This window comes from Pelodiscus sinensis, chromosome 5, assembly GCF_052426305.1.
Source record: "Pelodiscus sinensis isolate ZL-2025 chromosome 5, ASM5242630v1, whole genome shotgun sequence".
Classification (NCBI taxonomy): Eukaryota; Metazoa; Chordata; order Testudines; family Trionychidae; genus Pelodiscus; species Pelodiscus sinensis.
Genome location: NC_143056.1, coordinates 73,644,296 through 73,670,166, shown reverse-complemented (window position 1 = coordinate 73,670,166; position 25,871 = coordinate 73,644,296). Strand labels below are relative to the sequence as shown.

The 25,871-nt window shown below is 45.7% G+C and overlaps 1 protein-coding gene across 11 annotated transcripts in view; it reads right to left on the bottom strand.

The window, feature by feature from the left end:
• Positions 1–25,871, bottom strand: part of CELF1 (CUGBP Elav-like family member 1) — a 99,713-nt gene that overhangs the window by 12,185 nt on the left and 61,657 nt on the right. For 6 of the 11 annotated variants that reach the window (XM_006113424.5, XM_006113427.5, XM_006113425.5 and 3 more), the window contains 5 exons: positions 24,891–24,972; positions 18,846–18,974; positions 7,746–7,859; positions 7,351–7,536; positions 1,780–1,923 (listed from right to left, as the gene is read on the bottom strand). In XM_006113424.5, coding sequence (XP_006113486.1) covers positions 1,780–1,923; positions 7,351–7,536; positions 7,746–7,859; positions 18,846–18,974; positions 24,891–24,972 — 655 coding nt within the window. The remainder of the gene's footprint in view (positions 1–1,779; positions 1,924–7,350; positions 7,537–7,745; positions 7,860–18,845; positions 18,975–24,890; positions 24,973–25,871) is intronic. The other 5 variants (XM_006113419.5, XM_006113420.5, XM_006113421.5 and 2 more) reach the window with 5 other exon arrangements.

Sequence of the window (25,871 nt, the reverse complement as noted above, 5' to 3'; positions counted from 1 at the left end):
AGACACAAGTTTCCAATGCAAAAATGGCCAGTGCTAATTCTGGGCTGCACACTACAATCACAACAGTGCAGAGAAAGAGCAGTCCCATTCTCTATGGTTCTGGTACATCTGTGCTCCTCATTACCACAACAAATAGTGATAAACTGGCAGGAGATAGACAAGAAAATTAGAGAACTTCTGACCAAAAAAAATCAATAGAACTCTATACAAAAAGCAGCATAAGACTGCAGAGGTAAATAGGAGATACAAAAGTTAAGGTTCTAACAACAATTTATTTGACCATACTGTACATCCTGCATTTTTTAACAAATATGTTTAAAGATACCATTTATATTAATCTCTATACGTTCAGTCAAGAAAAAAAAAGAATGGAAAATAATAAGTATGTTGAGTGTAGTTGAGTTAAAATTCCACCAGCAATGTTAACTACATTATTTCCTGGCTTTGTTTTTTTAAGAAAAACAGAATATACTAAGTAACTTTGCTTAATAGTGTTACAGTTTATATAATCCAAATTATGTTTTGAAATTCAATCTAGGCAATACTCAGATAACAGAGTGTTTGGCATGGTATAAAAACACAAACTGCCTCCTTTGCTGCTCCTATTTGTTTTGATAGGAGGAAGTATTTTGCAAGTTGGGTTAACATGGGAGTATTACACCTGTTTATACTGGAAGGCTGAATGAAAAAGCAATGCATGTAGATTGCTGCAGAAACACCTTGAGATTTTAACATCCATCAAGATTTTTTCACACCCACTGCTCGTCTCAATTGTTCAGGTAGGATTATTGTGATGTGCATATTTCAGTGTTATGTTTTATGTTGATCTAAGCATGCTCAATATCATTTGCTAAAAGGGAGAATATTCTCTTTCAAATCAAAGATTATGCAAATTTTGAGGAAAGCCTTCCCCTCCACACACTTTGAACTTCAAACATTTATCCTGTAGCTCTGTTAAAAAAACCAGTTTCTCTACCACCTTCTATATGGGAAAAGTGATTCCATCTCAAAATAAAGCTTCAAAGAGTTTGGATGAACTCTAAAGAGAAAAAACCCTTCAGATAGAGACCAAGCATTGGCAATTTCAGTATGAGATGAATGTTTCATAAATATGTGTTTGATAAGACAGAAAATTATACTGGAACCTATACTGCAACCTTAATAATGAATGTGAGCAGAATCCACTACTGCTTGGATAAGCAATAACAATAGGGATGGCACCATGATAACAACCTGCAGAGTTTTCAAGGTGAAAACACTAATGATGATGAATTATTTAGGGCAGTACATTGTTGCATAACAGAGTAACTGGATTACATTTAAAAATGGGAAAATTCAAGGTGAGCATCAGGAAAACCTTCTGCTAAACTATAACTGGCTGTGAAATAATCTCTTAATGGTAATGAAGGAAGTCATCACTTGCTCAAAACTAGACTAGACAAAGCAACTAGACAAGACACTGTGAGGAACAATCTGCCATTTGCGCCAGCTACAGTTATTCCAATATGCAAAGGAGGCCCAGCAGATAACAGGATTGAGGAACTCTACTATAAAGGGTTGCCCATACCCACATTATTTCAGTATCACCTCAGGCTACCGGGTCTTGAAGGCCAGGTCTTTCCTATAAACACCAACTAACTACTGAGGCCAAATAATAAAGAAAAACATCCCATTCCCCCATGAAAACCTCCAACCAATTAATTTTATTCCAAAGGATGGCTGGACCTATCTTGTCATCTCCTAAGGGGGTGGCTTAGACAGTGAGTGGAACCAACATACCAAAACACTTGCTTAGATTGGTCTGCTTGTCAATGAAAACCTTGGCGGAGACGACATTCCCAAATGACATGAACATCTGCAGCAGGTCCTGGTCCCCAAATTCCTGGGGAAGGTGGTAGATGAACAGATTGGCTCCCTCTGGACCTTCAAAACATCCATCGATTAGAAACACAAATTCAGCAAAAGCATGGGAGTTTGCTCCCTAATCTCAAAGCTGAGAACCAAGATTCATTCAATACAATTAACTCTGTCCTGCCCCTCTCAGAGAATGCAATAAGTTTCCTGCCAGGAAACTGGACCAAACTGATTCCAAAATAAGGCAACATGGTCAGTTGCTGGGATCAAATATCCAAGTGATTTTAGTTCCTTCCCTGATGACTTTTCCTGATGACTACATTTCCTGCATCATACTGAAGTCCATATTGGCTCAGCTGCTGTATGGGAAACTCATGGGTAAGGATCAGCCAGGGGTGTTGATGAAAACAAAACAGGTACTTAGTCCAAGTCTGCAGCATGAGAAAACCAGCCAAACTGAATATTAAGACTAAAATGCTCCTGGTACCCTGTATGTTGGCTATTACCTGAAACTCTTAGGTTTCGTTCCTTGCCTCTGAGTGAATTCTCCTCCTCATTCTACCTGATGCCCACACCCAGTCCTACAGCCTTCACTCTTTCACAGTCTTTCACTCTACATGCTAAAATTAATTCAGTACCTGAAGTGTGAAAACAGTCTAGATGACAACTGTTCAGGATTATATAACGAAATTAAATTAGCAAAAAGAAATCTCCCTGATAGTAAAACGTATCAGGCTATGGTGTCTCTTCACAGGAAGATGCAGAGACAGCATTATTTGGATGCTTAAAACTGCTTATGAGTCATTGAAATGCAATTGGCATGAGCAAGCACTTAAGAAAAAATGGTAACTTACCTTTTGGTTACTGTTGTTCTTCAAGATGTGTTGCTCTTGTCCACTGCATTTCAGGTAGGGATGTCAATGTGTAGTTGACTACACGATTAACCTGGGCTTATCGGTTAATCCTATCAACTACACGCATTTCCCTCCACCCGTCCCCCACTGCCTTTGTATCAGTCAGCAAGGGGGAGGGAAGGTGAGAGCTGGTGCCTGTGGGGAGCTGGCTTTTAAGCCAGCTCTCCGCACGTGCTAGCTCCGCAGAGCCACCTACTCCCCCCTTTTTGCCTCCCTCAGAGCCGGCTCGCCCCAAGCATTGGCTCCGTGGAGCCACCTGCTCTCCCCACACTGTTGCCTCTACCACAGGCAGCAGAGTGGGGGGAGGGGTGGAGGAGGTTGCTGTGGAGTACTCTCTGTCTGCAGCAGGCAGTAGTGCAGGGGAGTCGGAGGGAAGGAAGCAGCTCTGGTCCCCTGCATGAGAGCTCGGGCTCCCACAGACAGGGGCTGCTGCTGCCCTGCGCTGCTTCCTCTGATAGAGAGACACAAGCTCGGGGAGGTAGGGGAATCCCCAGAAGTGGGGCCAAGAGCGCACCAGCTGTTGGCCCTACATCTGCCCCTGGGGACTATCAAAAAATCATGTAACCACCAAGTTTTGGTGCAGTTACATAATTATTAAATTAATCGATATCTAACATCCCTAATGTTAGGTGTGCGTATGCCTATAAGCACAGTTGCTGGAGAGTTCTGCATTAGTGGTATCTCTAAGGCTGGCTGTGGTGCCCTCTGGAGTGGCACCCTCTCAGTTCCTCCTTGCCAGCAAATCTGACAGCAGGGTAGGAGGGTGGAAATAGAATGGACATGAGCCACACATCTCAAAGAACAGCAGCTACAAAAGGGCAGGTAACCATCTTTTTCTTTGAGTGCTTGCTCATGTTGATTCCATTTTATGTGACTCACAAGCAGTATCCACAGAGATGAACTCAGAGTTCACTGCCTGCCAAGCACCATCCCAGGCCTGCTGGGTCAATGCATAGTAGGACATAAAGGTATGGACAGACAACCAGGTGACTGCTCTGCAGATGTCCTGAATAAGCACATAAGCCAGAAAGGCTGCCAAAGAGGCCTGCACCCTGGTAGATTGGGAGGATACAAATGCTGGAGGCAGCACCTTTGGTTGGAAATAGCAGAAACGAATGCAGGCTATGACCAAGAAGGGCAACCATTCATCCTGTCAGCCATAGCAACAAAAAATTGTGCCTGTTTTCATCAGTGTAGAAGAACAAAGTCATGTGGACATCCAAAGCACATTTTATGTGCCTCTGATTCATGTGTCTTTGGGAAGATCAGTCAGTCAATGGCCTGACTTGAATGAAACTGAGAGATGACCTTGTGAAGAAATGCTGGGTGCAGTCTGAGCTGGACCTTGCCCTTGTAGAAGACTGTGTACATTGGTTCTGAGATGAGCGCCCAAATCTTGGATATTTGGCAGGACGATGTCACTGCAATGAGGAGCCTAGGTTTACCGACAACCTTCCAAAAAAGGAGGAGAAAGTATGACACCATTGACTCGAAGGGGGAACTTGTGAGTTGCAACAGCACCAGATTCAAGACCCACGAAGGGATAGGATCCCTAACTTGCAGGTAGAGATATTCTAGGCCCTTAAGGAATCTGGCCATGCTATCCCAAGTGAAAATTGATCTGCCCTCAAATGGCAGGTGGAAGGCTAAGATGGCTGCTAAATGGACCTTGACTGGTAAATGGGAAAAGCCCTGGGCTTGAGATGCAGGAGGTAGTCAAGAATAAGCTGCAGATAAGCCCATTTAGGATGGATCCCTCTGTCTGCGATCCAGCAGGTGAACCAATTCCACTTTGCCAGGTAAGTTGCTCTAGTGGAAGGCTTCCTACTTCCTAACAGAATGCACAAGCATGGCCAAGCATTGCTGCTCCTGTGTGTTCAGCCACAAAGCAGCCAAGCTGTGAGACATAATGCTGCAAGGTTGAGGTGCACAGCAGGCTGCTGTGGTGCTGAGCCAATAGATCTGATCTAAGCAGTCGCTGGAATGGGCTCACCACTGAGAAGGTCCAGCCAAGTGCTGAAGCAGTGCTGACACAGTCATGCTGGCACCATGAGGACAATCTTCACCCTGTTCTGTTTGATCTTCATGAGGACTTTGAGTAGCAACAGCAAAAAAAGAAAGGCATACATCAGTGCCCACAACCAAGGGAGCAGAAAATCATCCAACAGGATCCTCTGTCCATACTAACAATCAAGCAGAAGATGTGGCATTTCCTGTTTTTGCCTGCAGAAAAGGGAAATTACCACCTTCCCGTGGAGGGACCACTCCTGGCAAGACGAGAACGTCCTGCTGAGGTGATCTGCCGAAGAGTGCTTGGTCCCTGAAAGCAGAGCAATTACAAGATGATGTTGTGCTGAAGACAAAAGTCCCAGAGCTAGAAGGCTTCCCAGCGCAAAGCAGATGACCTGGCTCCTCCCTGCCTTTTTCTATAGAAGCCATGACCATAGTGTCCATCAGGACCTGCACCATCCTATTTTGAATCCAACTGGCAGGCCAGTTGGACTGCCCAGAATTCTCTGACATTGATATGCAAGGCACTACTGTGACTGGACCTGCGATCCAGAGTGTTGAGAGCACCCATATGTGTTCACCATCTCAGGTCTGAGGCACAGAAGACCAGAGTCACAGACGATGCCAAGTTTGCAAAGGGAAATCTTTCCAGCAATGATGTGGAATCCTGCCACCAGGTGAGGGACAAGAGTAATTGATTCAGAATCCTGACCACCTTGTCTGTGCTGTGGCAATTGGGGAGAATAGGCTAATGCTAGCCATGCCAGAAGTGGTCTGAGGGAAGAGATGTGCATGCCGGACCACATAAGTACGTTTTGCCATGTGGGATGTTATCCCCTTCTTTCTCGAGGGAGGGATCCCTCGGTACTGGGGTTCAGTGAGCTGCCCTGGTACCGTGCTCTCACAATGGTGCCAGCAATGCCACAGTTAGCCTGTCCAATATGGCCAAGGAGGATTGGGAGTACTGAGCCAGTGTCACTAGCTCCCTTCTCCCTGGTTCCAGTATTGCCACAGGGAGGCCCCTGCAGCACTGGCACCGAGTCCAGTGCTGAGCTGGAGTCCTGCATCAGTGGCAAATTGTCCCTTCTCAGCAATGGACTAAAGCTGCAGTCCAATCCCGACCATTGCCCCTCTGGGGACTAGGACAAGGCTGTTGAGGCTTGTGTTTGTCTGTTGACTCTGGTGGGCAAACGATTGGGTGATAGAGGGTAGCCTGCCTGAGGAACAATACTGGGGCGAGCGAGACTGGTGCCGAGATCTTGTATGGTGACTCCTGAATGATAATTGACATCAGCAAGACTGCTTGAAAGAGGGTCAGATGTTTGTGAGTACCAGCAGTACAGAGAACAATGCCTCCAACTGAGGAGTGCTGTGCCTGCTAGGTGGGGATTTTGTTGGGACCTAAGCTAGGACGTGGAACCACTGACTAGTGAAGGAGACATGTACCTATGGTCCAGTGATCGAGGGTGTTCCCTGCTGAAGTATCCCAGTGGACTTGGTCTTCAGTGTGCCTCCTCAGTTCCCTAGTGTGGCACTTGAAGAGTCAGTCGGCTTTGGTCTTTAGCTGCCAGAACCACTTTGTTCATTAAAAGCCCTTCTGTAGGCTGGGAGCCCCTGTCACTGCTCAGGGTGCAGGACAGGTTGTTGGCCAGGCTTGGCGGGGGTCCAATCATAGTGGTACTCCCCTGAAGCCAGCACATAGCCTGACATATGTCCTTTGCCTATAGGCCCTTGGTCCTTCAGCACCTAAGGAATCCATTTCTTCTGCCACTTCCTGGGCACCAGCAAATGGGAGCAATGCCAGGCAAAGTCTGGTGCCAGTGGCATGCTCCTCACCAAAGCTGATCCACTCAGCATAGAGTCAGTTGTGGAGGACTTTGGAGTGGGACAAAGAGCTGCTTCTATTAGGAGAGCTCTCAAGCAGATATCCTGCTCTTTCTGGGAACAAGAGTGAAAGTTTTTACAAACACAACACCTGTGTTTCCTGTGGCTTTCTCCCAGACACTAAAGACAACAGTTGGGGTATGTCTACACTAGCCCCCTATTTCGATCTAGGGAGGCTAATGAGGGCGCCCGAAATTGCAAATGAAGCGCGGGATTTAAATATCCCGTGCCTCATTAGCATGTTCCTGGCCGGTCGCCGTTTTAGAAATTGACTAGCCCGAAGTAACTGCCCGCGTCTACATGCGGCAGTGAATCAGGATTCCGAATTAAAGCCCTAAATCGAATTAGCTGTTATTCCTCCTGGAATGAGGAGGAATAGGAATGCCACTCCAGAGGGTACCACAGCCAGCCCTACATATACCGCTGTGGCAAAAATCTCTGGCAACTGTGCACATGGGTGCATGCACATCTAACAGAGAATCAACACAAGCAAGTACTCAAAGAAGAAATCAACTATGTGGAACAATCCTGCAGAGGTTCCCCCAAGTGGAAGAACTATATGAAATTTCTCTCTCTAACGTCTACGATTTTAGGAAGCTAAATGTTGTGCATGGAGTGTGTGTATAAGGCTCAGGTCTTACTCCTCCTCATATCGCTACTCAAGTCTTCTGTACAACTTCCTACCTACCTTCTTTTTGACTTCCTGCTGCACCAATACTCTGCTGTGTTAACAAACTCTGGTTGTAGAGAGTGGGCAATGCGGCAGCAGCATATTGCTGAATCCCAGAGTAGGCTTGAGTGAGGGCCTCCATTGTGCTGCCCGTGCCATTTGAGGGGCCACTGCTGCCAAGTCCACCATTTAAGGCTGCCATCCCTGTGTAAATAAAAAAAAGGAAATGAAAATTTAATAATAGAGTGGAATGCCTGAGCCAAAAATAGTCAACTTTCAATACACTTCACTGCTGTCAGAAAGGAGCAACAGACAGCAAGCAGGGATAAACAGAATAGCTTGTCCAAGGAGTGGTGGCACAACTACAGGAACAATAAGGTCATTTTTCCTTTCCCTGATTACATAGAGCTTACCTGCTAACGAGCTGACATTGAGGCCCGCTGTAGCACCAGCTAACGTCTGCAGTGCTCCGAGAGAGGCCATTGGATTCACAGAGGAGCTGCTACTGGAGCTAGGTGAGGAACCTGCTATTAAAATGAGAGAATTAAATGTTAAATAAACAACAACTTCAACAATAACCTCTGACCTTTATCCTTCAAATTCTTTGCTAACCCATTTTTACTGCAATGCTTACAAGTAACTAGTCAACCAACAACGACTAGAGCAGGGCAGCTGCGGATACTCTGCATTAAAAAATTGGAGCTAATAAGCTATTTTCTCTGACTTGTTCCTGGCCCTGACCTCAGCCCTAACTGCTCTAAGCTAATCAACCCACTGGACTGATTGATGTACATGCATGAGGAATCCCTTTCCCTCATCTTTTTAACTGTTTTTGTCTTTCCATAGCAAAAGCTCTTTGGGGGCAGAGATTGTCTCTGTGTGTGCGTAGAGTAGCCAACATATTTTGGATACTACTTAATATAAAATCACATCAACATAATTAATAATAAATTCACTGAAGAGTATCTAAGTCAGACGTAGACGCAACCAATGCATGATAACCCGGTGAGGTCTCCAATCCAATGTAAAAATCAGCAGCACTGCAATGTGGAATAAAACCAATGCCTAAGACTGTATTACTATGCATCCTTGGAAATCACATGCAAAGTGAGAGATAGATAGATCCTGCAGAGATTAAAGAAGGCTCCAGTCAGACTGAACACAAGACAGAGCACGAGGAACAGATGCCTAGAATCTATTCTGGCAACTGAAATAATTTTCCACTATAGAATTCCAGCTCCAGCAGTTGGGGCTGAGGTCAGGGCCAGGAACAAGTCAGAGAACAAACATCTCCAACACAAACACTCTCCTCCTCTATCACAAGGGTGCAGTTGCTAAAAGTCCCTTTTAGCAAAGAATAAAACAGATTATTTATTAATCAGGCATGGTCACTAGCACATTCAGAGTCCACAGTGAACCCTATGAGGCTCAGTTCAACAACAGTCACAAGAAATTGGATAGGGCAGCTGATAGGAAGAAACCTGTCTCTTTCAGGTCAGTAGTTCTTGAAGAGAGATTTACAGGGGAGTAGAGGTTCATCTTTATAGGTCTCAGCATTGGTGAAAGATAATGTTCCCTGTTATTATAGGGGCATCTCAGAGCCACCTTTTCGGTTGTGATAGATCACAGGTGTACACAGGCTAACAAACATCAGTGAGTGATAAGTACACTGATATTTTAGCATGTTCTACTCTGGTAATCTCTTATGTTTCTATCTCAGCCAAAATGGTCTCAATGTAGTTTACATACTATTAAATACGGTTGAAGATTTTCAATTCTTTCAAAAACTATTTTGTAAGAATTATCTCCATTTTTCATCCAAATCCATTCTACACAATTTATATATTAATGATTTCACTTGACATCTGACACTTAGCCACTTCTGGGGTGATAATTAGCTCATTAATAGGATAGAGCAAAGCTAAAAAACACTTTAGGGAGGAAATAAATTCTGTAACCAATGAAAATTGTAAGGGAACACAGGACACCAGAATTTTAAAACCTGAATTTCATTTTAGCCAGGATACCTAGTCAACAAGACTAGTCATTATACTTGTGGCGACTAGCTAGAACCTCAGTTTTATGTCTCAACTGAAATAATTCAATAGCCTCCCTTCCATAATGCTAAGCCAGGTTACTGTTTCCATACTGACTTGGAGGGAAGAGAGCCCCCTAGAAGACTTATTATTTGAGCCAAGTTAGTATGGCTAGCTCAAGACAATGCAGAGAGAAAGTTACAATCTGTTCCATAAGCTGACAGGCAAAACAGTACAGACAACATACCAGCTGCCTAGATGGAGGTCCAAGTACAGAAATGGTGTTGTGTTATGTCTAAAATGAGATTTACTTCTATAATTGTTAATTACAGAAAAGTTTTGTAACTGAATACACCACAAGACAAAATCTGAACAAAATCATTTGCAGGACAAGAAAAAGACTATTTCAAGAACAAGGAGTAGCACAGAAAAAGAAATGAAGCCAAGTGGCGAGGGATACAGAGGAAACAGAGATGATGGAAGGGAATGGATGCCTTGTTTATATAAAACAACTTCACCAGTTTAACTTAAGGTATAATTTTAAATCAATGAAAGTACAAAAGGCTGTGTGGATGCTTATTTCAGTTTAGCTTATTCAATTAGGATGTGTCAAATTGAGATAAGTGAGTCCACATGGGGGTTTTCATTGGTTCAATTAAATCTCACATTTCCAAACTAATAGTGGTCTGCAGCTGCCCTGCAGGAGGGCCACAGCTTCAGGCTCAGCCCCACCCCCCTGCATCCCACAGCTGAGAGCTTGTGCTGGTGCTCCTACCCCATGGTCCCCCCACCCACACTAGGTTGGTGCACCGGGGGAGGAAGCCCCAAGCCTTGTGGGCCAGATCCAACTTATGGGGCAGCAAGCAGCTCCCTGCGCTGACATTCCCCTTCCACCGGTCTGGGGAAACAGCAGCAAGGAAACTACTCACCTGGAGGCTTTCCCTGCTACTCCTACTGGCCATGATTCTGGCTAATGTGAGCAGCAGGAGGAAGTGCCTGGGAACAGTGGGGGATGACCTCCACAACCCCCTCATGCCCAGACCCTGCACCTACACTGCCCTCATGGACACCCCCTCCCAACAAGACCCTCCACTCCCAGTAAGCTCCTGCACCCTCCCTTCCTCTTGGCCAGATCTCACACCCTCACTCCCCTCCTGCACCCAAATTCCCAACCAGAACCCCACTCTCAGCCTGCTCCAGCACCCTGGCTCCCACCCAGACCCTCTATTTTCACCCCTGCTGCACCCTGATCTCTATCAGCCCCCTCCTGGAAACTGAACTCCTCATTTCTGGCCCCATCCCAGAGCCTAAGGGGTTCACTAAATCTACTAATCCCAGGACCCCTGGTGGGTTAATATGGCTTGTGGAAAGCCCTGAATCTTGGGCCTCCCTGCCCTCCCTCACCCACATAGGGCTCAAGTGCTAGGGGAGGGAGGTGGGCCACATCAGTGAGGGTTTGGGAGTTTCTTTTGCCTCTCACTTTTGTGTGGCCCCCAACTGATTGTTCTGTGGATCAGTGACCCCTAGCCCAAAAAAGGTTCCAATCCCTTGCCATAAAGACAATATTGAAACGTTTTGTTTTGGATATAAATTAATATTTTACTTTACTTAAAATGAAGTTTGGTAAATTAACATAATAAAAATAAAGCATTTAATCTGTTTAATTATTTTGATTGATATTTCCTTTTTCACTGGTTATATACACCCCCTTAATTAAGCTTTTATGCTCAAGTAGCTAATATGAATAATTTAGTATTTAAGGTATGTAGGGATAAGTGAAAGCATTTTGTCATCATGGGTGATTGGCTGGTGGTCCATGGAAAGTTTTGCGCTGAGAATTTGGGGTCACAGGCCAAAAAGTTTGAGAACCACTGAATTAATCAGATGTAAAAATAAATTTATAGTAAATCAGTGTACCTTTCACACAAGTCCAACATGAAGGCAGGGAGTGGCTTAATAGAATTTAGGAGAAATCTGAGCAGAGATGGAGAGAGGAGTGGTATAGACACAAATTTCCAAGGGAGGCCTGTGAGCTTGAATTTAACATGGAAAAGGGGGAGTCAGCAAAGGACTCTGAATAAGAGACTAGCATGGCCTGAGAGATGTGAAAGCGAGTAACACTATTTAGTTTTACTATTATACTTACTATTTGTTTTGCAGTAGTGTCTAGAGGCCCCAGCTCCATTGTGCTAAGTACTATGTAAACTAAGGATGTAGAAGGTTACCCGGTTAACCAGTTACCCGGTAAGCATTAGGCTTATCAGATAGGTAACTGGTTAACTGGGCCTGGTGGCAGGAACCCAGAGAGGGCAGCAGGTGGGGCCACAGTGGCCCCCGTGGCAGCCCTGCTCCCAGCCATATCAGCGATCCTGGCCCCACTTCATGTTAGGTGGGGGCAGGCAGGATCCTGGCCACCCCAAGCGGGGGCAGATGGGACTCCATCTCCAGTCACACTGCTGTGGCCTGGGCAGGGGTCCTGGGCAGCCGCTCCCACCACATCTGCCCAGAGTCCCAAGAGACCCCCACCCTGCAACAGTAGACAGTTAACTGGCTAAACAATATAATTTTAATCTCTGAACCAGTTAACTGTTTTGAACAATATTCACATCCCCAGTGCAAACATATAACAAGACAGTCCCAGCCCCAAAGAGCTTACAATCTAACAAGTACTATTAACTAAGCCTTATTCCACACAGCTTGTAAGATCTGAAGTGAACACAGACATAGTGGCAAAGCTATAGGTTGTCTCCTACTGAACTCACTGCAGGTGATCTTCTTAAAGACCCTTCTCAGAACAAATGCAAGTAAAATAGGGAGATAATACTAGAGATCAACTAACTGATACACCGCTGGTGTCAAGACTCAAATTTCTGTGATTGTGAGAAGACATACCATGACATCCAAAGTTATTTGTACAGCTTATTTCTGCTTTTTTCAAAAGAATGTCAGTAAATAGCATATAAACACAGTACAGCACAGGACTAGAATTGAGCCAGGTCAAAAACTGCAGCAATCTTTCTGAGGCTGACATCTTGTTCTCCAGAATCACAACTGTAATTTTTTAAAAGGTTTGTAGTCCTTAAAACTAAGCTTTAATAGCCCAACAGAGCCTGTGTAATTGTAACAGTTGCACAATCTATTGTGTGTGGAAAAAAGTTACTTACCTTTCATAACTGTTGTTAGAGATGAGTTGCTCATGTCCATTCCAATACGTATGTGCATGGGCCATGTGCTCGGCTGTCAGAGAATTTTTCCCTAGCAGTACCTGTCAGGTAGGCTGTAGCGCCCCCTGAAGCGGTGTCTCCATGGTTGTGTATGTATACCCATGCTGACAGCTCAGTTCCTTCTTCCCAGTAAAGTCCAACAGAGGGGAGGCAGACGCATCTGGAATGGACATGAGCTACACATCTCAAAGACCAATTACAAAAGGTAAGTAGCCATTTTATCTTCTAGTGAATGCTCATGTGCATTCCAACATGTGACTTGCCAGCAGTTTCTCCAGAGAAAGGGGTCACACCTCATCACGTGGCGGATTATAAAACAATTCTTCTAAAAGCAGCGTGATCCCACGCCTGCTCAATAATGGCATAATATGTCAAAGGTGTGGTCAGAGGATCATGCTGCTGCTCTGCAGATGTCCTGAATAGGGATTTGCACAAGAAATGGCACTGAGAAGGCCTGCGGTTTAGCTGAGTACATTGTGAGAGGCAAGCCGGAACCTTGGCTAAGTTGTAGCACAGGAGTGGGGAACATTTTTTGAGCCAGGGGCCACACACAAACGAGAAGCAAAAAACCCAATCCTCTCACTGACATGGTTCCCAACTGATAAGGAGAAAGACACTCTCCACATTCCCCTTTCTACCAGAGCCTAGGGGGGCCCAGCTTAGGAGATGTTGTGTGCTCCAGCACCGCGGGGGAAGAAGGGGTGACAAAGGGACTGGAGTACCAGTGCAGACCCCCCAATGCTGGGGGTAACCCTGAGCCTCAGGGGCCAGATCCAGGCAAGTTGGGGGGGGCCGCATCCAGGCCTGAGGTTCCCCACCCCTACTGTAGCAGAATTTAATACACCAAGCGGTCCAGGACAAGAGGCAATTAAACATAATCAGGAGTCCCCTCATCAAGAGACCCTCCATGATGAGATAATGATGAAAGGCTGTGGCAATTTACGGAAAGGCTTGGTATGTTCAATATAAAACACCAAGGCCTTCCAAGAAGTGCAATGTCAGATCCTTGTCCCTAGCATGACACTTTGGGAAGAAAATCAGAACATCTTTCTACCTGTAAATGTGAAATGCTGACACCACCTTTGGCAGAAATGCGGGATGTGGGAGCAGCTAACCCCATCTGTATAAAAGAAGTAAGGACATGCAGCTCTGACACTCGCCTGGCAGAGATAATAGCTACCAGGAATGCAACTTTATAGGAAAGGTAGACAACGTGGATAGCCAAAGGTTCAAACAGAGGAGCCATGAGTCGGGAAAAGACCAAGTTCAGGTCCCATGGGGGTATAGGATGCCCTACCTGTGGGTACAATTTGTGCAACCCCTTGAGGAAGTGGCCCACTAAAGGATCCCCAAAAAGGGACTTTGCACCTGAGACTGGATGGAATGACAGAGCCAGACTGTTGTGTTTGAAGTGAAAAAGGTAGTCCAGTAGTAGGGGCATGGTGGCTTGCCGGGGGGACATTACCTTTTGGAGGCACCAAATGGAGAATCACTTCCATTTGGCAAGGTAAGTGGCCCAAATAGAGGGGCTAATTAATTGGCAATTACATCAGCCAATTAGGACGTCCCTTACTCAGTTGGAACACTGCTGCTTGAGGAGGTTTAACCATGAAGATTACATGCTGTCAGGTGGAGTGCCTGAAGGTTTGGGTGCCACAGGTGGCCATGTTCCTACATCAAGAGGTCCATAAGCATGGGGAGCCTCATTGCCCTAGCAACTGAAAGAGATAGCAGAATGGTAAACCAGTGCTGCCTGGGCCACGTGGGGACCACCAGTATGACTGTTGCTTTGTCCTGATAACATTTTGAGAAGGGCCCTGTGTATAAGCGGAACAAGGGAAAGGTGTACAGGAGCTGCCTCTTCCACAAATAGGTGGGAAGCATCCACTATAGATCCCCAACTGTGGCCCTAAAAACAAGCAGAACTGGCTGGGGCACAAACAGCTCCACTTGGAGATGACCCCAGTTGTGGAAAATGGTGAGGGTCACATCTGCCCTGGGGGACCATTTGTGTGACTGGAACATGCAGCTGAGGTAATCTGTGAGGCTGTTTAGGTACCAGGAAGATATGAAGCTTGAGGTAGTATGTTGTACTGAATGCAGAAGTCCCATAAGCTAAGGGCTGCCTGGCATAGGAAAAGGAGCAAGCACCACCTGTCAATTATTATTAAACAATGTTTAATATCAAGGATCATGACACGTTTGCCTGTCAGGTGGGGCAGGAATGTCAGGCACGCCAATCGAATTTGCCTTGAGTTCCCTATGTTGATATGCAAACAATAGGTCTGACCTTGTCCATAGCCCTAGATCTGAAGGTCATTCAAGAGCACTCCTCATCTAGGCAGGACACAGGTTCAAACCTGCATAGTTCCTGCTTCTCTCTAATATTCCAGTTCTTCTTAAATACTTGGTGAATGATGGCTATGAGCAATTGTTGGCCTGTAGCTTCATTCTGATTAGTCAGTGTGCACAAAGGGGCTGGCTATGGGCAGAACATCAGCTTTGCAAAGGGCAGGGGGGAGGTGGGCAGTAATATCACAAAGGCCTGTTGCAGGACTTCAGCCTATTGGGAAAGGTGGTGGGGTGGAGGTGACCTCACAGAAACACCCTGATATCAGCCAGGCAGGAGAGGTGCAAGACAGGGGCAACCTCAGAGATACCCTACGTTATGGCTTTGTGGGAAGCCATCCCAAAGAGGTGGAAGTGCTCTGAGACTGATCTCCTCCGGTGGTGACCTAGGCCATCCTTTGGGATTTCTGCTGAGACCTCTCAGCCTCTCACTTCTCAGAGTCTCAATGCTGGTTGGCCGAGCAGGGGGCTATTGACAGGGAGGAGTTTTCCCAGTTGCGACCCACGGCTGTCCCTTTGCAGGCTCTGCGCAAGGCCTTGTCAGACCTCAGGCATACCATGCTGAGAAACCTGCTGGCAGACCTCAGACACAGACAAGTTCCAATACATCTTGGAGGTGAGTATGATCAGGAGGAGCAGGGGCAGTGGCAGTTTTACCTTTTACCTTGCTAGGGAGAACTGGAAAGGGAAGACTGAAAATCCATTTTCCATCCACCCAAGTGGACCATCCTTGATCAGGGCACTAAGGACAGTGCTATGTTGGCCCCTTCCTATTTCATGGACAGGGGAAAGAGATGTAACTTCTAGTCAGGGCTCTTGCTGGCAGTAAAAGCCTCAAATCCCCTCCCCAACTTCCTCCCATTTCTGCTATGGGATCCAGGATATGGTGCTCCTCTGATCAAGGGCTTTCATTCGAGTGAGATGCAAGGGGTCAATTTCTATCTTGATGAGCTGTTCATGAATCAGGAGTTCAGAAAGGATGGGACCAGCCCAGGCACTGAATACTGTCTTAGCCTAGAGAAACAAAGACCAATTATGACAATCCTTTTCTCAAGCTTCATGATCAATGAATAAGTTATTCCACACTGAGCACAATGCCTCAACTCCAGGAATGGGGGTGGGCTCGTCTGCACAAAATAGGCACCGGTCTATTGATCCTGACCTGCCTCCTCCTCCCACAGTGTGTCCTGACACCATGCATAGGCAGGCTGGTCCAGAAAACTGTAGGACCTGCAGCTGCAGGGGCTGTGGGTAGGGAGTGTTCCCTTTGGGCAGGCAGAGTCAGAGCAGGGAATGAGTCAAGTTTATCTTCTCTTGGTTCAGTGGAGATCCTGGCACTTTAAAGGGACCATGTTCTAACCCCTGCTCCAGCCATGTTCATGCCTGGCCTTCGGTCCCTTCTTGTTCTCCCGGAGCAGCAGGGGTGCAAGCCCTCATGGAGTGACCTGCCTGCATCCCTTTGTTCCATGATTCCTTGGGGGCAGAAGGAGCTGAGGTGTTTCTAGCAGAGAGTCTTGGGGGAGAAAGACTCCTGGCCTAGGGATCGGGAGCTGACAGTAGAATGCTGATGGAGCTCTTGCTCCTTTCCTTCCATTAGAACCCAGCTCAGTTCCCCAAACTAGGGAATTGGGTGCTTAGTTGCAACTGTCCATCAGTGAGTCAATCAAGGACATCAGTTGGCAGGCCAGCAAGGGGATTTACCAGCTCTACAAACTGCTGCTATCCCAGATGTAAGGAAATCCAGATTGAAAATGGGGCCCAATAGAAAAGTGACACTGACAGAAGATGGGCAATGGGACCCCTGAAGAGATGATCCACCTCCAACCTGGGTAACGAGAGCCCTGTTGAAACTCACTGAAGCGTACTGCTAGGGAAATTCTTCTGATGATCATGCATGTTGCCCACACACAGATATATAGAATGCACATGAGCAATCCTTTGAAGAATCTCCTTTTGTCATCTCAAATGAATTGAGCTTGAGAGAGTACAACTACTCTGTCTTGTGCAAGCCCTTCAGTGCAAGAAAATATCTATGTTCTTGGACTATGCTCACTATCGTGATTTTATCTAGGGAGGGACTGCAGCAGAAGAGTTTGAGAATTCTCCCCCCTCCCTCCCTACCTTCTACAGTCTGAACTCTGATATGGATTTTCGGGTAAACGGTGTTACTAAAGGGTAGTCTAAGAGGCAGCCAAAGTAAATTTTGGAAAAGTAACTGAACTATGGTGAACCACAGCTCTCAGGAAAAAAATATTATGAGGCACAACTTCTCTGACAACAGGAATTCTCTTGAAAGCCTGAGTCTCTTCAGCTTGGGTCTTCCTTAGGAACTTCCATGGATTGGGGAATCCTTCTAATTTAAATAACTAAAGGTCCACAATTTAATTTCTGACCTTGCAACATGAAGTTTCCCACTCAAAGTTTCCACAAGTCTTCTCCTGCAACACTAGACATCGGGGCCTGCTGAGCAGTATGCATCTGAGTTAGTATAATAGCAGACTGGTGTGACAGACAGAGGTAAGGTTATCTTCTTTATGGATTGTATATTAGAGCTGGATGTGCAATTAAGCCTTTCCATGAAAACAAAAACTGTTGTGAATATTGATGATGGTTAGCAGTAGTTGAAATCATAGCAATCCAATGTAAAAAAATGAGCTCTATAAATAAAGGACATCTTTTCCTGTGCCAGTGATTTAGCATAGCCAAAAGCAGCTGGCCCAGGAAAAATTCTCTCTCACACTGACACTAAAAAACTTGATTCATATAATCTATGATTGGATGTAGGTTTTTGCTTTGTCATTTGTTATCTTTATTAATTTGGATGTCTAGATAATCACATTGAACAAGAAATCAGCAACACAATGCTTAAAGAGAGCTTAGATATTCTAATCATCCTGGTATTACACCCAAACAAAGATATATGAAAGAATAAAAAAGGTGTAAGGAGAACAAAATCACTTTTTCTGTATTTGCATTCCAGCACGAACAGCTATATGAGATAAGGTCTCTCATGTCTCAATAAAACATCTTGGAAATCAGAGCTATATTAGTTTTAGGGGAAACTGATTTATCTTCATTAAAGCCTGAGGAGCAAACTATGTGTGGATTTTCTCGTATACATGTATGCTACTGTAAAACTTGGGAGAGGCTACAAACTAGGGATGTTAGATAACATGTAATTGAATAGTCATGACACCACATCAAATTTTTAAACCAGTTTCCCTCACAGACCAACTCCTGCCTGCAGCCCCATGCTGCTGCCTCTGATACAGAGCCAGCAGTCCGGGGCAGCACCAACGCCTGTCCATGAGGTGCCCGAGCTCACTGCAGACAGAGGCTGCTCCGCTCTGTGCATAGGGAGCTTGGACCCTTCCCATAGACAGGATCTGCTGCTGTGGAGCAGCCTCTGTCTGCGGCGGGCCCAGTCTGATATAGAAGCAGCAAGGTGGGAGGGAATGCATGTAGTCAACAGGATTAACCAATAAGCCTAGGCTTTTTGGTTAATCATCTAGTTGTCTACACAGTGACATCCTTACCACAAACTCTACCGTATCTGCCTAATATACTGCTTGAGTAGTGATGTACCATGTGAACTGCACCTTACTAGCAATCACTACAGAGGTGCTACTTTCCTGTTTTATGGCAATCCCAACACTTCCTTTTACTCAAGATTAAAAGGAGCCCCTGGCAAAAATAACCTCTTCACAGAAAAGCATACCTACCTTAACAAATACTAGAGAACATTATGGGACAGGTGAGCAAAAAGACCATTTCTACTTGTTATTACTGCCTACCCACTGAAAAATACACAGAACTATGGACTGCAACAGAGGGGGCCATAAAAGGACTCTAGAGGTGGCCTAAGCCATGCAATAAAGCACTATACAACAAATGGCCTTCTTACCTGAACTGGTGAGCACATTTAGGGGACTGCTGGAAGAAGTGAGTGCAGCGGTGCCACTTGGTGTGTTCTGAGCTGCACTGGCTGCAGTTGCTAATGCAGCCAGGTTCTGTAACTGCATCGCATTCAACCCTGCAACACATTAAGGAATGCACAGGATTTCCGCTCTGATATCATTGTCCATTCAAACACATTGGACCAGCAGCCAACCCCACACTGCATGGGGAACAGCAGCAGCTTGGAAGGAATGGTCTATGGTCTAAAACTTTTTCCGTACATAACATTGTCCAGGTTAATGTTGTTTTATTAGATTGCTTATCTATTAGAGCACACTGTTGTTTAAAGTTGTACAGTGCTCCCTTATATCAGAGTTTGGCTGATTGATTTATCCATTACTTGCCAATTTTTCTGGAAAAGCAGGCCTATCATCCTTATGAAGGTTTGGAACCAGAGTGGGCTGGCAGCCCCCCCCATCAGCTCCCTGAAACATATGCAATTGCAATTCAGCTGCCCCTTCTCCCACTGCAATACTGCTCCTGCCCTCCATCTCGAAGCTTCTCCAGGGAGCCTCCTGCTTGCTGTGTGAGAGGAGGGGACAGGGATGCTGATGTCAGGATGTCCCCCGCTCTATCGAGTCCCCCACTCTGTACCCCATCCCCACAAAGCAGGATATCACAGCTGCAGAGTCTTGTGTCTGAATTTCCTGGTCTACTTACAAGATCAGTGTACTTGAAGTGGGACCAGAATACTTAAAGGGGATACGCACATCTCTATCTGCCCCTCTCTCTAAACACACACAGTGTGCATCTCTGTATCTCACAAACATGTGTCTGACTCACACATACCCCCCCCTTGGTACTGTGCAGCCGTGTATGCACCCTCTGGAGGAGAGAGTGGTATACTCCAGCGGGACAGTGTGGGTTTATTATCATGTTCAGTTTCTGTAGGGAAGTGTTTGCAGCCACTGCCTTGCCTACATCTATTATGTTTCTTCCGTCAGTCCATGCTGCCTTGTAGAGCGTGAGGCTACATTCATAGCAACACGTTTATTCTTGAGGGCTCACCTGAGTGCTAGTTCATCATTTAGTAGAAAGACATTCCCTGGGAAATATTCCACCCTCTGGCTACACGATTTCGACCGAGCTTCACAATCATCACTGCTGTACAAAGTATTAAACTGTTTGTTTAAAACATATGCTGTATATGTATATATTGTCTTTTGTCTGAAAAAAAAATCTTTGGAACTTAACTCCTCCTGATTTATACTAAGTCTTATGGGAAAACTGGAATCATTTAACATCTTTTCACTTAAAGTAGCATTTTTCAGGAATATAACTACAACATTAAGCAAGGAGTTACTATACTGTGTCATCTTGTTATAATAGAAAAAAAAAATCCTATCGAGCCATAAAGGAAATAAACTCAGAAGGATAGCTGTGTTAGTCTGTAACTTTAAAAACAAGTAGTCCTGTGGCAGCTTAGAGACTAACCAAAACATAGAATCATGAGCTTTCGTGATGAAGTGGGTTTTACCCATGAAGCTCATTATTCTATATATTTTGGTTAATCTCTAAGGTACCACAAGACTACTCATTGTTCATAAAGGAAACAGATCATGATCCCTCTCGACCTGTTCATGAATCCTAATGGGTCACAACCCCTACATTCATAATTATAGACAGGACTCAACAAACCGCTGTTCCTACTTGCCCATGGTGAGTAGATTTCAGCTGGTCGCTTTGTGCGCCCCATTCATCGGTGCTGCGCGCATGCGCAGTGCCGGACTGGCGCATGGGCGATGCGGGGCTGGTGAGTAGTTCTTGCCACAGTTTGTTGATTACTGTTTATAGAGATTCCCAGACTATCGGCTCTTTCCCCAGAAAATCCAGCACATCAGCTACAGCCAAGAAATAAGCCATGGCCTTCCAGCATCTAACCCCAGACCCAAAGGAACCTGCTTGGGCCCAGTTACCTCCCTACACACACTCCACATAGTATCAGCAACAGCCAGGAGAGTGTTGAGTCTACAGAGTAGGGATGTTAAATTTCGATTAATCAACTAATTGAGTAGTCAATGGAATTCTGACTACTCGAAATTCCAGGAGCTGTGGTGGCTCCTGTACATTTCAAAGGGAGAGGCGCAGTGGGAACACGTGCCAACAGGGAGCAAGGCAGTCCCCGCTGGCACGGGTTCCCTTCTGTGCCTCTTCCTTCGAAATGTACAAGAGCCGCAGGCAGCTCTTGTACATTCCAAAGGGAGAGGAGCAGCAGCAGGACCAGCACAAGCAGAATTGTTTCAATCTTATCTTGTGCCATTTCCCTGCTGTCCCCTTATGGAGGCCGGGCTGGGGAAGGGGGAACTCAGCTTTTAAACCAATTCCCCCCCAGCACCAACTTGTGCTCCCCCCCTTGCTGCCTAAGGGGGGAGGGGAGTGACTACTCGAGTCAATTCATCCCCCAAATCCAAATCAATATAGAACTTTTAGATTATGGTTTTGTTTGTCTTATATTGACATACTGATGCCCCAGTCAGATTTGGTGCTTCATTGGGCTGGGTGCTGTGTAAGTACATGTTACCAGACACACACTGCCACAAAGAACTCAGTTTAAGATTGCTGTATTTTTAATATAAATATATAAACATCCAAAAAAGTGAAGATAGAACAAATGTGATATACACATTATCCTTTTCAATTCTTGTATTTCAGGAGGATAGTGCTAAGCAGTTTGTCCCATTCACACTGTAATGGGTCAAAAACTACATACATGCTACAGGTTAGTGCAGAATTCAGACTGTCTATTTACTGGAACAGGCTGTCATGAGCATATTATACTTGTATTATCCCTTTACCATGCTTACTTCCCATCGGCTTCCAAATGGGATTAAAATTTTATTTTATTAGTCCATAAATCTAGATATGATTTGGGACCTGGCTATATCAATATACATACTTCTTCTGTATTCAACAGAGATGATCACACGGATGAGGCAGTCTAGATGAAAGGCCCTAAACTGTGGAATATGCTGTTAGTGCATGAAGCAAGATTCCTTGTTTCAGCCACACCTTTGCATGATCTCTCTAAACCAAAGGTTTTCACACTTTTATTAGGAAAATAAAAGAGTCTTCAGGACACAAGTCCTATTCCTTTCCTAGCTGCTCAATCCCTCAACACTCCTGTAACAATGATGGCAATTTTTATGGGCAGCTACGTGGTTTCTCATTTTCACCTGCTTCTAATTAACGATCAACAGCATGTGCTCTGTGGACCACAACATTGCCTTTATCTGCACTCACTCAAAGCCAAACTTCCACTCCATTCTTTGAGGACTGTCTCCTTTCCAGCTCTAGGAACACTTCACTGGGAAAAAGCCCTAACACTGGCTCTATAATCCCAGACCGTGAGAGGACATGGAGAAGGATGAAACAGAATATTAGTTAAACTGATTAGGTATTTTCTTGCTTCCACAAGATGGTGCAGACTGGCACCTAACAAGTTTATATCTTTAACTAAGAGCTGTGAAAAAAACTAGAATGGATAGACTGGACTTATGTACCTCAGAGTCAGAGCCTAAGGTGAGAACTGATGTTCTAGGTTTAAAAACAACTTTTAAAAATTAGTAAACCTGTGGCACCTAGGATCTAGGTTTAACTACAACTTTATATGAGACATAGGAAAGACCACATAATATTCCATAAACTCCTTCTCATTAATGTATTAACACCTAAGTGTATACACACACAAATGAGGACATTCAAAAATGAATTCATATCATCCATTTGGTCTCTATGCACCTAATGCAGATATTGTTTTGCATGACTATACAGCATATGGAGGTAATGTCAAAGGCATAAAATGGCTGTGCAATGCTGGGATCATAACTTTCACTTTCCTCACTTGAATTTCATGACAGATTAATTAATAGCTTTCCATCGTGGTTTATTATGACATATAGCCTGCAGGATCTGACATAATGGTTGGTGGTACTAAGTTAGTTTTCATTATTTTTCTTCTTCTGCGAGAGCACTGGTTGCCAAACCACCTTCAGTCACAATTCAAGATTTTTTTTCATTATCTACAAATCCCTAAATGGTCTAAGACTCTGCTACCCCACAGACTTTTTCTTTATGACCCCATTGTAGTATGTGCAATTGATGGGGATCTTGACTAACCCAGTGAGGAGTTTGTCTTATTTTACTAAAACATGAGACATTTCCCTCTTCTGTATCAATGTTGCCTCTACAAAGAGATATCAGAGAGGTGACTCACAAGCATGGGTAGCACATACCCTAAATAAAATACCACTTTAAAAGTCACCTTTCTTACAACAATTGCATTTCCTACATTTTAGTCTTTTAATTTCTTTCTTACAAGAAAACAATTTTTCGGTTCATGAGAGAAGACAAACATTTACTCAAAAACATGTCCATCATAGGGAGGGTGGATGCCAAGACACATTACAACTTCGGATTGTTAGATGGCATGTAACTGAATAGTCATGTAACCACATAAAATTTTAGCAGTCACACGACTCTTCAACAGTCCCTGGGGACAGGGATGGCAGCCAGTGCACTCTGGCTCCAATTCCGGGCAGCCCCCTGCTATTCCATGCTGCTGCCTCTCTATCAGAAGAAGCCAGCTCCCTGTGCAGATCAGCTCCCGCCGACTGCACTGTTAACTCTGATACAAAGACAGCAGTGTTGCGTGGTAGCAGCCCCTGTATGCGAAGAACTCGGATACCCTGCAGACAAGGGCTGCTGCCGTGGAGCAGCCTTTGTCTGCCGTGGACCAAGGTTCGCCGCAGACAGACTACTCTGTGGCAGTCTCCCCTGCTCCCCCTGCCCCCAGCTGCTGATAGAGCAGGAGTGAGCAAGAGAGCCTCCGAGGGCTGGATTCGGCCCGCCAAGCTGGTTGATTCAGCCCACAGCCGCCCTGCCATTCTCCTGCCCATAGGCCAATGAGACCTAGGGATAGAGGAGGTGGGGGTGGTGCAGGCGCAAAGTCTTCCCCTCTTGCCAGGGGCACATGGTTCAGAACAGCTGGTGGTTCACTCTAGGCACTGCATGCACCTTGCAGGGCGGGGGTGAGAGACTTCACGCATTCCCCCACCCACAGGCCCTGATTGGCTGGGGGAGTGCACAAAGTGTCCTCCCCCTCCAGGGGTGCACAGCACCTAGAGGAAACCGCCTAGAGGAGAGGGAGGAAAAGACTTCACACACTTCCCCACCTGCAGACCAATCAGGGTCTATGTGTGGCAGAGCACGGGAAGCGTCCTGACCCTGGCCCCATCCCTTGTGCCTGCCCCTTCCAGGGAAGCCTGGGGCCACTTCAGAAATTTGTGACGTGGCCCTCACTTTAAAAATTATTGCCTACCCCTGTGATAGAGGCAGAAGCTTTGGAGGACGGGGGGGGGGGGGGGGGGGGGACAGGTGAAGCCAGTGCTCCGGCTCCTGCCTCCCCCACCTCCACCCCAGAAGCAGCGGGGGAGCGGGTAGGCAGACCTGGAGAGCCAACTTGAAAGCTGGCACCTCAAGTGTAGTGGCTCCTTCCTGCCCCCCTTGCACTCTGCACGGCTGCCTCTCTAGCAGAGGCAGCAGCGGGGGATGTGCGGTGGCAGGTGGATCTGGTGCTCATGTGGAGCTGGCTTAAAAGCCAGCTCCCCATAGGCATCAGCTCCTGCCTCCCCCCTTGTTGCCTTTAATACAAAGGCAGCAAGGGGGGTGGATGCATGTAGTTGACAGGATTAATGGATAAGCCCGAGCTTTTCAGTTAATTGTGTAGTCCTCTACATGTTGACATCTCTATTTCAACTTCCAGGGAACCATTGGTAAACTCAAAGAAGAGTATCCTCACAGGCAGATTTGTAATCATAGGACTGGGTACCTCAAAATCCCTCTCTCTTCTGTGCAGTGGTGAGTACCTAAAGGACTCTCCTTACAAAGGAGGTAGACATGTCAACAGCCATTTGGCTTTCCTCACTACTAAATAATTACTGCCTATCAAATCCCCTGTTTTGGTAGTGAACCTGCCTTCAGGTGAAACACTCACCTCCCATTGGCTGGAGACTGCTCAATGTGTTCAGGTTCCCAGACGAGGCAGCTGCTGTCTGCTGAAGGAGCTGCAAATAAAGCTAGACATTACACCAAAAAACAAAATAAGAGTGAGAGTGAGGGCTGGCTCTGCTTCTGGGAGAAACTGCACCACACCACAGCCAGAGCGCTGCCATAAGAAGAATTCCCATTGCCCATGCACCATGCCACAGCCAAAGCACCAGCATAAGAACTTCTCCTCACATTCACTAAAGCTAGAGCACTGCCACAATGGGAATCCCCAATGCTCACACACCACAGACAAAGATCATCACAAGGAAAACTTTCTCCATACACTATGGGCAGAGTATTGGCACAAAAGGAATCCACATCACCATCTGGGCACTGAGTCAGGGGTGTTTGTACAGCGAATCCTCCTTAAGCACCACAGCCCGAGTGCCACCACTAAGAGCATCCCCCTTTGTGCCCCACGCTACAGCTAAAGTGCTAGCACAGTGCAGTTGCCAAACCACATATAGACATGATTCTGAAGCCTAAGTGCCAGGGTGTGGGGAATGCCCTCCAGCTTTTCAGTTACAGCAAGAGCACCATCATGATGCAAAACCCCATCATTCACTGACTGAGCCACAGCCAGAGTGCCATTGAGGAGGAATTCCTGCCCTTTTCTCCAGTGCTGTCACAAAGAAATTTCACTTCAACAAATCTAAAGCAACAGCATAAAGAGAAATTTTCCCTCTCTTGCAATAACACCACAGCCCAAACGAGGTGAACTTTTCGGCTTTCTCTACCCCACACTGTAACAGCATGAGGAGAGTCCCTCTAATCACCCTGAAGTCCCACACAAGAGCCAGAGCACAGTGATATGTGAGACACTGCTTCCCTTTGAACCCAGCAAAGCTAAACAACATAGACAATTGGTGACAATAAGCTTGAAGAATTATTTAGTATTTGTCATTTTTTGTTATAAAAGTCTATGTAT